Source organism: Culicoides brevitarsis, chromosome 3 (genome assembly GCF_036172545.1).
Source record: "Culicoides brevitarsis isolate CSIRO-B50_1 chromosome 3, AGI_CSIRO_Cbre_v1, whole genome shotgun sequence".
Taxonomy (NCBI): domain Eukaryota; kingdom Metazoa; phylum Arthropoda; class Insecta; order Diptera; family Ceratopogonidae; genus Culicoides; species Culicoides brevitarsis.
This window is the reverse complement of record NC_087087.1, coordinates 4,317,391-4,330,557: the sequence shown is the minus strand read 5'-3', so window position 1 is coordinate 4,330,557 and position 13,167 is coordinate 4,317,391. Positions and strand designations below refer to the sequence as shown.

Here is a 13,167-nt window from a genome sequence, read left to right as displayed (position 1 = left end):
GACTTTCTTCAGGATTTTCTTCAAAAATTTCTTTTAGACTTTCTTCAGGATTTTCTTCAAAAATTTCTTTTAGACTTTCTTCAGGATTTTCTTCGAAAATTTCTTGATTTTCTTCAAAAATTTCTTTTAGACTTTCTTCAGGATTTTCTTCAAAAATTTCTTTTAGACTTTCTTCAGGATTTTCTTCAAAAATTTCTTTTAGACTTTCTTCAGGATTTTCTTCAAAAATTTCTTTTAGACTTTCTTCAGGATTTTCTTCAAAAATTTCTTTTAGACTTTCTTCAGGATTTTCTTCAAAAATTTCTTTTAGACTTTCTTCAGGATTTTCTTCAAAAATTTCTTTTAGACTTTCTTCAGGATTTTCTTCAAAAAATTTCTTTTAGACTTTCTTCAGGATTTTCTTCAAAAATTTCTTTTAGACTTTCTTCAGGACTTTCTTCAAAAATTTCTTTTAGACTTTCTTCAGGATTTTCTTCAAAAATTTCTTTTAGACTTTCTTCAGGAATTTCTCAATAAATTTCGAAAATATTGAAAAACTTTGTTTTTGATCATCAAGCAAAATTTTTGAATCCAAAAGTTCGTTTGCCCTTCCTCCAATTTTTCATCCAGTTCCGCTCCTGCCATTCCTGTGAATTGTCCAGAAAACTAAAATAAAATAATAATAACGTCAAATCCTCTTTTCTCTGAATGTACCTGTGCAAAAACATTTGCAACACGTTCAAATATCAAGTTGAGCTTAAATTACAAAAGACGACGAGGAAAAGTCATATCATTTTATTTCAACCAATTTTCTATCCTCTGCGTTTACTGTCTATTACTGCATTTTCTGTTGCAATGCTAAATTTTAATGAAAATTGCATTTTATTCCGTTTGTTATGTGAGTGATGCAAAAATGGGGTCGGAAAACTAATCATCATGCCCGAAAAAGGGGAACACAATGCATTTCCGGCAATGTAAGTCGAATTAAAACACCTTGATGTCATTTTGATGTCAGTTTATCTCTGTAAGCCAATTTTCAATGTGTAATTTTTTATGTTGTGAAATTTCAATCTGTGATTCAGAATTTCTGACGTAGATTCTTTTTTTATCAGAAGTCGGCAAAAGAAGTCTTAATATAGTTCAGACTTTATTTATTTACGTAAGAAACGAAAATAGAATTTGATGTAATGAATGAGAAATTAAGTTGTGATAAGAATATGTGTCAGCAGAGTAATAGACTTTTAGTCTGACTATATAATTTTGCTTGATAAATTGTGTTTAAATTTGAATTGAAATTGGAGAAAATTTCACTTTAATATTTGCTGAGGGAGAAATTTGCACCTGAAATGCTTTTAATATTAATTAAAATTTAATTTAATATTATTTTAAAAATAAAAAAAAATAATTTTAAATTAATTTAATTAAAAAAAATAAATAATTTAATTATTTAAATTGATAAAAATTAAATTTAACAATAAATTAAAAATAAATAATTAAATTAATTTAATAATTTAAATTGATAAATTGTTTAGATTGAATTAAATTGATAAAAATAGTCAAAAATTCAATTAAAATTAAATTTAAAATTTTCACTAATTTTCATATATATTTTTTTTCAATGAGAAAATTATTTTTAAAAAATAATTTTAATTTTATCATTATTTTTTTGTTATAAAATCTTGAACTCATTTTTAAATAATTTTTATTTTATTTAAAAAAAATTAAATTCTTAAAAAAATTAATTAATTAAAAAATTAATTTAATTAAAATTAATTGAAAAAAAAATATTTTTTTTTTAATTTAAATTAAAATTTTTCTTTAATTAAAATAAAAAAAAATTAAAAATTTATTTAATATTCTATAAAGAAATTAATAAAAAAAATCATTAAAAAATTAATTGTTTTAGGTAAATGATTTTTTTTAAATTTAAATTTAATTTTTTTTAAATTAAAACAAAAATTATTAAAAAAAAAATTTAAGATTTTATAAAAAAAATTAATTAAAAATTTTTTAGATAATTTTCTCATTTTTATATAAAATAAATGTTAAAGATAAATTATTAAAAAATTTGTTGAAAATTTTAAAAATTTAATTTACTTGAATTTTTTAAAGTTTTTACCTTTTAATTTAGTTCTTGAAATAATTTTAAAAAATATTAATATTTTTTTTAATGCAAATTCATGAAAATTTAAATTATAAATTTGAAAATTGCAAAACAAAAGTTTGTTTTAAAAATTAATAAGTCACATCGTGAAAGTTTTTTTTCTCACGTTATCAAATCAATTCCAATGACATTTCTAAGTCGTCGACATCAGTCGCCGCCAACATTCCCGTCAATGGTGGTTTTCCGATACATATCCGTAATCTAATCATTTGTGGGTTGGTTCACTTTTTTTATCATTTTTATTTATTTACAATTTTCTCACTCACTCACATTTACTCGAATATTGATAAATTTCTATTCCATCGTAACTTTAGTGGTTAACTCCAACTCGACAAAGAATTTCACACATCCGAGAGAGAAAAGTTCCTTCATTCATTCATTGATCGAAGAAATGCCAAGAAACGTGTGGTTTCGAAATGTGTGTCAATTGTACCGAGAGTCGAGACGAACGAAGACGTCTGTCTGTGTTTTTTGGGGGAAAATTCATGCGGTTCCTCCTGTTTTATGCTCAAAATTGTTAAGGATACCAGTAGTTAGCATAATAATGATGATTATTAACTCGGTTCGATATGTGTATGTACCGTTTAGTGGTTTGGCATTGAATGATATTTATTTTTGGGAATCTAACCACAGACGTTTTCCGAGCAATTTGAGGCGTAAGACATCTGTTTGAAGAAAAAAAAAACAAAACAAGAAAAAAGTTACTTACTAGTTTTGGATCGCGGTTCTCTTGGTCCATCGACTGTTACTTTGATGGCTTTGCTGTAAGTTGCGACTTGCGGAGGATCCGTTTGAATTGTGATCGACAGAGTGAAGCTTTTACCTGAAAAAAAAAATAATTATTTTTTGTGTTAGTTTTGACTTTCAATTAGCTTCTGAACTTTTGTGACACGCGATAAATTTTTGCCGGCAATAATTTTTAGGTTCGTTCGCGGTGACTTTCGTGGTTTACTCTGAACATACGCTGACCAGATTTTAGAAAGTAAAATGGGGAGAAGGTAAGATCTTTCACGAATTTTCATTTTTATGAAGATTTTTAACTTAAATTATACAAAAAATCAAAAAATTTAGAATTTTTAAAAAATTTACATGTTTTTATTCCAAAATTATAAAAAAAATAGAATTTTTTATTTATTTTAATGGAAACTTTTATACTTTAAAAAAAAATTTTTTTTTTTTGGTAAACAGTGAGAATTTCTCAAGAAAAAAATTATTTGAGAGGAAATTTAAAAAAATTGTCAAAAATGTTCCTTCCAACATTTTTTTTTTGAAAAAAATTCAATAGAAAATTAAATTAAATTTCGATATAGGGCATATAAAATATGTAAAATTAAAAATTTTTCAAATAAATTAAATTAAAAAAAAATTAAAAAAATTATTATTTTCAAAAAAAATAAAAAAAAAAATTTTATAAATTAAATTAAAATAAAAAATTTTAAAAATTATTTAAAAAATTAAAGATTAAAAAAAATTTAAAATTTTTAAAAAATTACAAAAATTAATTTAAAAAAAAATAAAAAAAATAATTTAAAAAAAATAAATTAGATTAAAAAAAAATATATTGAAAATTAATTTAAAAAAAATTAAAAATTAAAAAATTATTAAAAAATTTTAAATTAAAAAAATGTATGTTACAAAAAATTTAAAATTATTTAAATTATTTTCATCAAAATCTATGAAAAATATTTTTTTTATAATTTTTTTAATATGATTTTGAATGAAAAAATTAAATTTAGTCGAAAAAAATATTCAATTCTCTTAATTTTTAAATTTTTTAACAAAAACATGTTAAATTTTTAAAAATTTTAATTTTTCAGTTTAAAAATTCATAAAAACAACCAATGGTCACCCTATGAAAACATAACCTCAAAGTTGAAAGTTGAGTGAACAAACCCAAACCACCCAAGAAACCGCGACAATTTTGGTTTAATAATATAATTTATCGCTCAAATCGTCGTTTGTTGCTTGGTCGCCAAGAGTAAAGTGCAACATTGATGCTCGCTGGCACGTAATTAAATTTAAAAAGTCGTAAAATTGTGAGTTATGGCGGATCGGATTATTGCAACAGCTACATTGTAACGACGCGATGCTGCACGGGAAAAATTAACTTCAAAGCACCTCATTGATTGATTTGAATGGCTTTCGCGAGCGAAAAAAAGGTGTTTACGGCGTTCAGGTGTTGTTTCGCGTGTTCCTTCTTTTTGATGTTTCCCGCCTTTTGTTCATTTTTTTTTATCGCTCAACAAAACAAAGGATTGTTCGGCAGACAAATTGTCTGCATTCAACATACAAAGTCGTCGCATCATTTAATAAATTCATCAACTTTTGTCTAGTCGCATCATCACGGAAAATGGTCTCAAGAGATGCCTTTGCTTTTGTTTCAACAACGTTTCGACCACAAAATAGTTCAAATTAGTTATTAACGCGATACATTATTTCGTTGTCCAGGCAAATTAACCGAAAAACAACTCAATCACGAGATGGGTCGCTGGAGAGAGTGCGGCGCGCATTGTTTGGAGGCATCATCGAAGATAATCGCTCGAATGGTATCTTATTTATTATTTCTGAAGCATAAAATATGTTGACAAATTGTTAGTCATTTATCACATTTATTGTCCATTTATGATGCGGATGATACGAACCCGATGATTTTTCAAGTGATTTTAAATAATAATGAACTGGTAAATGGCAAAAAACTAAAAAGGGTTCCTTTTGTGTGCGCGTTCGGCGGTAAATATTATTCGAATGCGATGATTTATGGACGAGATATCAATCGTAATTGTCAGGGACTGACAGGCGGGAGAGTATTTAGGAGATGCATTGTTATTAATCGTGCTTCTGTGCATCGTGAACTTTGATTTTTGAGGATGGAAGGGCATTAAAATGTTGAAATTGATATTGTTGGAGTAATTTTTCATACAGTTTTATTGAAAAAGGTAATTTTTTGTTGAATTTTATCTAAATTTCTTTAATTTTTAGAATGCATTATTTTTTCTTTTAAAAATTTTTTAAATTAAAATTTTTAGTTTGAAGAACAATTTATAATTTTTTTAAAATTTTTTATTAAGTTTTTATACTCAAGGAACAAAGGATCACAAAAATAAAATTTGATTTTTGAAAATTAATAAAATAAAATTTAAAAAAATAATAATTTAATTTTTTAATTAATAATAATTTTATTTTAATTTATTTAATTATTAAAATTTTTATTTCAACAATCAATATTAATTATTTTTTTAATTTTATTAATTAAATTTAATTTTTTTATTAATTTTTATTAATTAATTTAATTTAAAATTAAAAATATTTTAAAATTTATTTTTATTATTTAAATAAATTTTTTTTTTTGTATTTTTTAAAATAAATTCTTCTTCTTTATTTTTTTAATTAATTTGAACAAAAAATAAATTATTTAAATTTTTTAATTATAATTAAATTTCAAGTAAAATTTGATTTTTAAGATGCTCATTTAATTTTATAAAATAAAAAAAAGATGAGTAAAATTTAATTTTTTTACTCAAAGTTTAAAATTTATTTGACTCCTGAGTGTCAAAAAATCATAAAAAAAATAAATTTAAACATATTTCGTGTTAAAAAATTTTTTTCGGTTTAAATTAAAAATCTTCGAATTTAAAAAAATAATTTTTTAGACAAAAATTTTCCCTCGCAGCCCTTTTTCGACCTCTTTCACGATACCAATTTGTCTTCTCGTTCAATTTCTTTCAATCTTCCAGATGATCATCATCATCATCATTGTTATTAACTTTTAAATGAAAATACCAGTCTTAATAAATATCTACTGTGTACTCGTACTTGACTCATACAATAAACGAGCAACCGTCGTTGATTTCATATAGAAATAAAGAACTCTTTGATGAAGATGTAAAAATAATAATAATAACCGTATTAAGGCATTTAGGATTTAAATAACTGACACGCGCCATTAATAAACTTGAAGTTTTTTTTCTGTACTTTGAATTTATTTGTTCAAAGGCGAGATTTTTATCTTTTTTGTTATGAAAGGGTTGAAATTCCATTGAATAAAAAAAAGTTATTTAACGAAAATTTTGATTTTTTAAAAAAATAAATAAAAAAATAAAGAAGAAAAAATTTATTTAAATTTAATTTAATTTTTAAAAAATATTAAAAACAAATAAAAAAAATAAAATTAAATAAAAAATTGTTTAAAAATTTTTAATTAAATTAAATAAATTAAAATTAATAAGATTCTTAATTAATTATTGATTATTAATTTAAAAAATAATTTATTTTGATAATTTTTAATATTTTATTTAAATATTAAAATTTTTAATTAAAATTAAATTAAAATTAAATTAAAAGATTTAATTTTTTAAAAATATAAGAAAATTTAAGAAAAAATAAGATAAGAAAAACAAAAAAAAATAAAAATTTTATTTTAAAATTAAATTTTTAAATATATAAATTTTAAAATTAAATTTTTATATTTTTTTAGTTTTAATAATTTTTATTAATTTTCAAAAATAAATTTAAAATAAAATAAAATAAAATAATTTTATAAAACAATTAATAAAATTTTAATAATTTAAAATTTAAAAGCCGAAAAATAAAAAAAAAATATTTAAAGTTTAAATATTTTTTAAAATTAAATTATTCTTTAATTTAATAAATATCTAATAAATATTCAAAATATATTTTTTTGCATTAATACACCGTCGGACAATAAAATTTTCATTAAATATTAACAAAAAATGTAATTTCCTATTAATTTTTCAATCATTGTTAATTTCCCGCCATTTTACAAAGAAATTTTTTTGAGGTTATGAAAAAAACCGCTAAAAATGCATCAATTTTTTTTTCGCATATTATTATTTATGCACACACTCGCACGGATAATTATAAATTATGGGGGTGATAATTAGAACATTTTAGCTTAATTTTAGCGCCGTTAAATTAATTGTGGTGATGGTTCCGGCGGTTTTGGCAAAAATTAATGTTTTAATGTTCCGTATTAGCAACATGAATAGTTTGAGGTTATTTTGATGATAGTTTTGTGGTAAAAAATTTTTTTTTGCTCCTCACAACAGAAAATCAACAAAAATCAAGATTAACTCGTTTCTCCTCTCTCGTTTCAGATATTCAATCAAAATCATTGGGCAATAAACACAAAATTGAGGCAATTGATGCAATTTCAGTATCAAACTGTGTGTTTATTTACTATCATCATTGGGCATCAAGTACATTAAAATATATCGATTTTGTTGCAAAATTTCTTGAAAATCAATTTATTTGTCTGTCTTTTCCGGATTCTGGCCAATAAGTAATTTCCGATGCATGAACCGCTCAAATTTTGTGACAAAAAAGCGACTTTTTATGATCTCTCGAAATGTCAAAAGTGATGAACATGTCAGTGGTTGGTCACAGTTAGTAAATCTCTGAACAACGAGAATTTTTTTTGTTGCAGCATTTTTTTTTTCGTGCGTTTTTCGTCAATTGAACAAGTTGACAAAAAATGACAACAACACAATAATTAAAATGTTTTCGCAGAGCGAATGAACGTAGTGAGAGAGAGGAAAATGTTATTTACATAACTTTAAACGGTCATTATAGCAGCGGGCGGTTGACGATGATATTGAAGTATCAGTTGCAGATTTGTTGCGTCGCTGTTTGTCGTTTGACATTCGCGACAGCGGCAAACAGAAATTATGTTTGGGCGTTCGTTTAAAAGGGAGAAATTTTGAATTTTAAAGGGTTGAAGGTTGTCTGAAAGATTTTTTTTTAATTTTTGGAAATTTTTTTGGAGATAAATATCTAACTTTTGGTAAGTTTTATCAAAAAAATTTTTTTTTTAAATTATTATAATTTTTAAAAAATTATTTTGAATTATATTTTAAATAAATAATTAATTTATAATTTAATTAAATAATTTAAAAATTTTTCATTTAAATGAAAACTTTAAAATGTATTGAATTATTTAATTCGTTTATTAAAAATAATTTTATCAAAAAAAAAAAAAATAAATAAAAAAAATAAATAAATAATATAAAAAAAATTAATTAAATAAAAATTATGAATTAAATGAAATAATTTAATATGTTTAATAATTTTTATTTATTTATTTTATTTTTTTTATTTAATTAAATAATTAATGAATAAGTTTTTTAAAATAAAAAAAAAATTTTTTTTGGTCAAATTTTGATTAAAAATGTAAAAATTTTAATTTTTTTTTCATCAAATTGAAGATAAATAATTAATAAATTCATTTTTGTGAAAAATTTTTGTTGAAAAAATGTACAAAAATTTAATTTTTCATAAAATTTTGATATTTTTATTATAAAATATCGTCAAAAAAATAGCAAAAAATTGTAGCAATTTTTTTTTCATAAAAATAAAATAATTAAATTATAATAAAAATTATTAAATTAAAAATAATTTAAAAAAAAATTAAAATTAATTGAAAAAAAATAAATAAAGTTTTAATTAAATAGTTTTAATTAACAAATTTTTTTAAATTAAAATTTTTAAAAATATTTTTTTTATCAATTTGAAGATAAATATTTAAAAAATTTACTTCTTTGACAAGTTTCTGTTCAAAAAATTTACAAAATTTTAATTTTTTTTTATAAAATATAATTTTTTTAAATTATTATTCAAAAATTAATTTAAAAATAAAAATTATTCAATTATACGATTGAAAAAAAAATTAAATAAAATTTTTAATGAAATAAAATTTTAATTTAATACTTTTTAACTAATAAAATTTTTTATATTAAATTTTAAATTTTTTAAAAATTATTTTTTTTTTATTTTTCAGCAATTTAATGAATTTTGATGTTAAAAAGATAAAAAATCATCTAAAATACGCTAACGTTTCATTCACAAGCAAAGTTTCATCGATTAAACACTCATCTGTTTCACAAATTTCAATCAACTTGTGACGATTTCATGCGATTTCTACTCACAATACGACACAAAACAACGGTTTCGATGAATAATACTCGCCATACAAGGTTTCTCCAAGGCAAGACGCAACATGAATCACTTTTTTTTAAACTAAATATTGACTTTTTTCACTTATTGAGTGTCAAATCTTCGCTGATTAACTTATCTTGAGCTTCACAAATGACTTCATACGTAATTTTTTCCTAACTAATTATCATAATTATTGCTACTGATATCATTTCTTTCAGGGAATTGTACGACAAGGAGCGTCATATGGTCTCAACGAACGTCTTGCGGAGTAGTAACAAGAAGCAATAATTATGACATTGCGTGCCTCACAATTTAAAACAATTTAAATTTTCAATTGTTCGGGTTTACGCACAGGAACAAAAAAAAACTAAAATAATGGCACGTGGCGTTTGTTTCTTGAGCCATCGGCTATTGCGTTTGCCATATGTGAGATTTTCGCAAGGACATTAAACTTCGACTTACCTCTGCCGCTGCGTCCCACGAATCGCAAATCATTGAATTTCGCGACACGATTTTTCATCACAGCATTGTTGTTGCGAAGCTCTGAACTGTAGTTCTCGTCATTTCCAGCCTTGACATTCACGACAGTGCCATCCATGATGTCGCAAAGGGCAACAACTTTGAAGGCGACGGGCAGCGTTTTGTTGGAGCGCCAATGTGAGGGTAACTGTGAGCACAAAAAATACGGATTGCCGGTACGAACTGCAAGGAAAAATGAAAGAAAACGGTTAAAATTGGATGAAACCTTACATAAAAATGATCCTGCGATCGGGCAAGTAAGTTTATTAAAATCAAATTTCAATCTTGAATGACCTTCTGCTTTTATTATTTTTCATATTTTAATTTTTTTTTAGGAACAGAGACGTAATGAATTGTTCAAAAAGGTCCCAAAAGAGCCTTTAAAATTATTTCAATTAATTCAAACCAAGCAAAAAATTTTTTTTCAGTTAATCCAAACCAAGCAAAAAATTATTTCAAAAAAAATTTTTTGAAATAAAATTATTTTTATTTTTAATTTTTTTTAAGATAAATTTTTTTATCTTAATTTAAATCATTTTTAAAAAAAAATTTCTTAAATTATTGTTTTTATAAAAATTATATATTTTAATATTAAATAATTTTTTTAATTTAAAAAAAATACAATTTAAATTATTTTTCTTTTATTAATTTAAAAGTATTTTTAAATTTTTTTAATTAATTAATTTTTATTTAAATTAAATTTCATAATTTAAAAAATTAAATAATTAATTATTAAACTATTTTTTTTATTTTTTTAAGAATTCTTAACTTATTTTAATTTAATTTAATGTTTTTAAATTCAAATTTTATATTCAAATTTTTATTTATATTATTTTATATTTTTTTTATTTCAAAGAAAATTAATTAAATTAAATTTTTAACCTTTCTTAATTAAAATTTATTTTTTTTAAATTAAAATTTTTCTCTTCTAATTTAAAATAAAATTTTATTTATAAAAATTAAATAATTTTCAAATTATTTTTTAAAATATTTCACCTTTTTTTATTTGAATTTTATTTTTTTTTTATTAACATTTTAATTTAAATTAATTAAAAGTAATGTTTATTTCTTTTTAATTTAAAAAAAATAATTTCTAACATTTTTTAAATTATTTTTGAACATTTTTATTTAAAAAAAAAATAATTTTTAATCCGTTTTAAATAAATTTTTAACATTTTTTATTAAAAAAAAATAAAAATTTTATAAATTTTATAAATTCTGTTCAATTTAATTTTAAAAAAATTATAATTAATTTAAAAAAAGTCCTCAAAAAATTCTAAATCCATCACTGCTTAACACACACACACAATCAAGCAAAAAGGGGATCATCAACAAGATATCGGATAACATGTTGTTATCGAGTTGACGGACTTCTGATGCATCGTGCATCCAATAATAATAAAAATATTTCCAAATCACTGACCAATTTTGCATTATGTGCCTGACTGAATATTGCAGCGACGAACGCAGGACATGCCAAAAAACATAAAAAATTGTTGAAATCTATCCCGTGTGACCCGTAAAATTTTATGGATTCATCGGGCGACGTGTTTGCAACAATCAAAGTTGACAGTTTCTCACACAATATTTCACCTTTACATGATTTTCTTAAAAAAAATTAAATTTTAAGATTTTTCGCTTAAAAAGACGACGAAGGATGAGAGGAAGTATCAGAGACGAAGGCACGTCAACAGCGACACAGCAGGTGTTTTGTTTGTTTTTCATAACAATTTGAAATGAACGGGGGCACGCGTTTCGATTGTACGGATTTTAAAGTGGGTGTAAAATTTATGATTTAATATTTGCGATGATGATTAAAGAGATGTGTGTGTTTTGACAAGAAGTTAATGAGGAATTGTTGATTTTGAGGAAATTTATTGATTTTATGAAGAATTTTTTAAATATTGAGCTTAAATTTTTATAAAATTAAATTATTTTTCTTCAGATTTTATTTCAGAAGAGAATTTTTCGATTAAATTTTCAACAAAAGCTTTTGATTAAAAGAAAAAAATTAAATTTTAAAAGAAAAAAATGAAAAATTATTTATAAATTTTATGAAAAAACTTCTATTTTAAGATAAATTTACCTTCATATGAATATAAGAGACTAAAAATTTTCAATTGTAGACAAAAATTTTTCCTTTAGAATTTTTTTATATGAATTAAATTAAAAAAATAAAAAAATCTATAAATTTTTTTATAGATTTAAATTTTTTTATAGATTAACCAACAACAATAAAATTGAAAAATATTAAAAATTTTTAACTCAAAAATTAATTAATTTTAATCAAATTAAAAATAAATGAACAAATTTTTCAAAAATCTAAAAATTTTGAGTAGTTAAAAATGTCAAAATTTTATTTAAAAAATTATTTTTTTTATCACTAAAAATTTTCTTCAAAATAAAAAAAAATATTTTAAAGTAATTTTGAATTTTTTCAAATAATTTTTTTTTTTTTGTCTCATAAAACATTTAAAAAAATTATTTTTATAACAAAATCACTTAAATCCTTATTAAAAACTCATAAAAATCAATAATTTCATAAAAATAGAAAATTTTGTTCCTGCGTTTTTTTTTCAATATAATTTTTAACCTGAACTTTTTCAAATAAAATTAAATTTAATAATTATTTTTCATAAAAATTGAAAAAATAACGATTTTAGTTAAATATTTTTGTCTTAAAAATCAAATTAAAATAATTTTTTTAAATAATTCAAAAAAACAATCTTTAAAAAATTTTTATGAGAAGATTTTACGTTAAAATTGTCAAAATTTAAAAAAAAATTTTTATCATTGAAAATTTTCTTAAAAATAAAAAATTGTTTCAAAATAATTTTTTAAATTTAAATATTTTTTTAAAATTTTTTATATTTTTTCATATTTTTTTTTTTATCACTTTAACCCTTCAAAAAATAATTTTTCTCTCAAAATTCACTTTCACTCCTCAATAAAAATCCCTTCCGTCGCTCAAATACTCACTCAATTCATGGGGATATTCCTGTTGGGCTTGCGCTACCAAAGGATCAATCCACCAAAGCTCATCTTGAATCGCAACGGGCGAACTACTGCTGTTACTGTTGCTCGGGGGGTCCATAACCTGATGTTGTTGGCCCCCCTTCAGGTCGTTCAAGGCGCCGGATCCTTCTATCGTCTCGCTATTATTGTTGTTGTTGTTATTGCTCCAATCCTTCGAGATCCACTCGTTGTTGTTGTTATTGTTGAGAAAATCGCTCGAAGCGAGTTGCTGCTCGATGATGGTTTGCTGATGCTGCTGCTCTTGTCGATGATGCGGATGGGATGTCGGCAAATGCATTCGTGCGCTTGTGTTGGGAGCTATTTTGACGGTTTTTACACGCAGTTTGACAAACGAAAATGGAGCAATTTACACTTTTTTGCTGATTTTAGAGCTACTAATTAACACAATTTGGTTGATTCATTCATACAAATTTCGGGAAATCCCCAAAAGTTTGTGTCTCTATTTATGTTCGATGCTTATTAATATTTTTTTTATTCACTTCTTTTTTTATGATTAATATTTGCGAAGCACTTGAACG

General features: G+C 22.5%; 1 protein-coding gene across 1 annotated transcript in view; it reads right to left on the bottom strand.

Annotated features, from left to right (window-relative positions):
* Positions 1–12,926, bottom strand: part of LOC134833688 (protein lozenge-like) — a 30,098-nt gene extending 17,172 nt beyond the window's left edge. The window contains exons 1-3 of the mRNA XM_063848101.1: positions 12,593–12,926; positions 9,557–9,796; positions 2,853–2,966 (exon numbers count right to left, since the gene is read on the bottom strand). Coding sequence (XP_063704171.1) covers positions 2,853–2,966; positions 9,557–9,796; positions 12,593–12,926 — 688 coding nt within the window. The remainder of the gene's footprint in view (positions 1–2,852; positions 2,967–9,556; positions 9,797–12,592) is intronic.
* Positions 12,927–13,167: the final 241 nt, after the last annotated feature.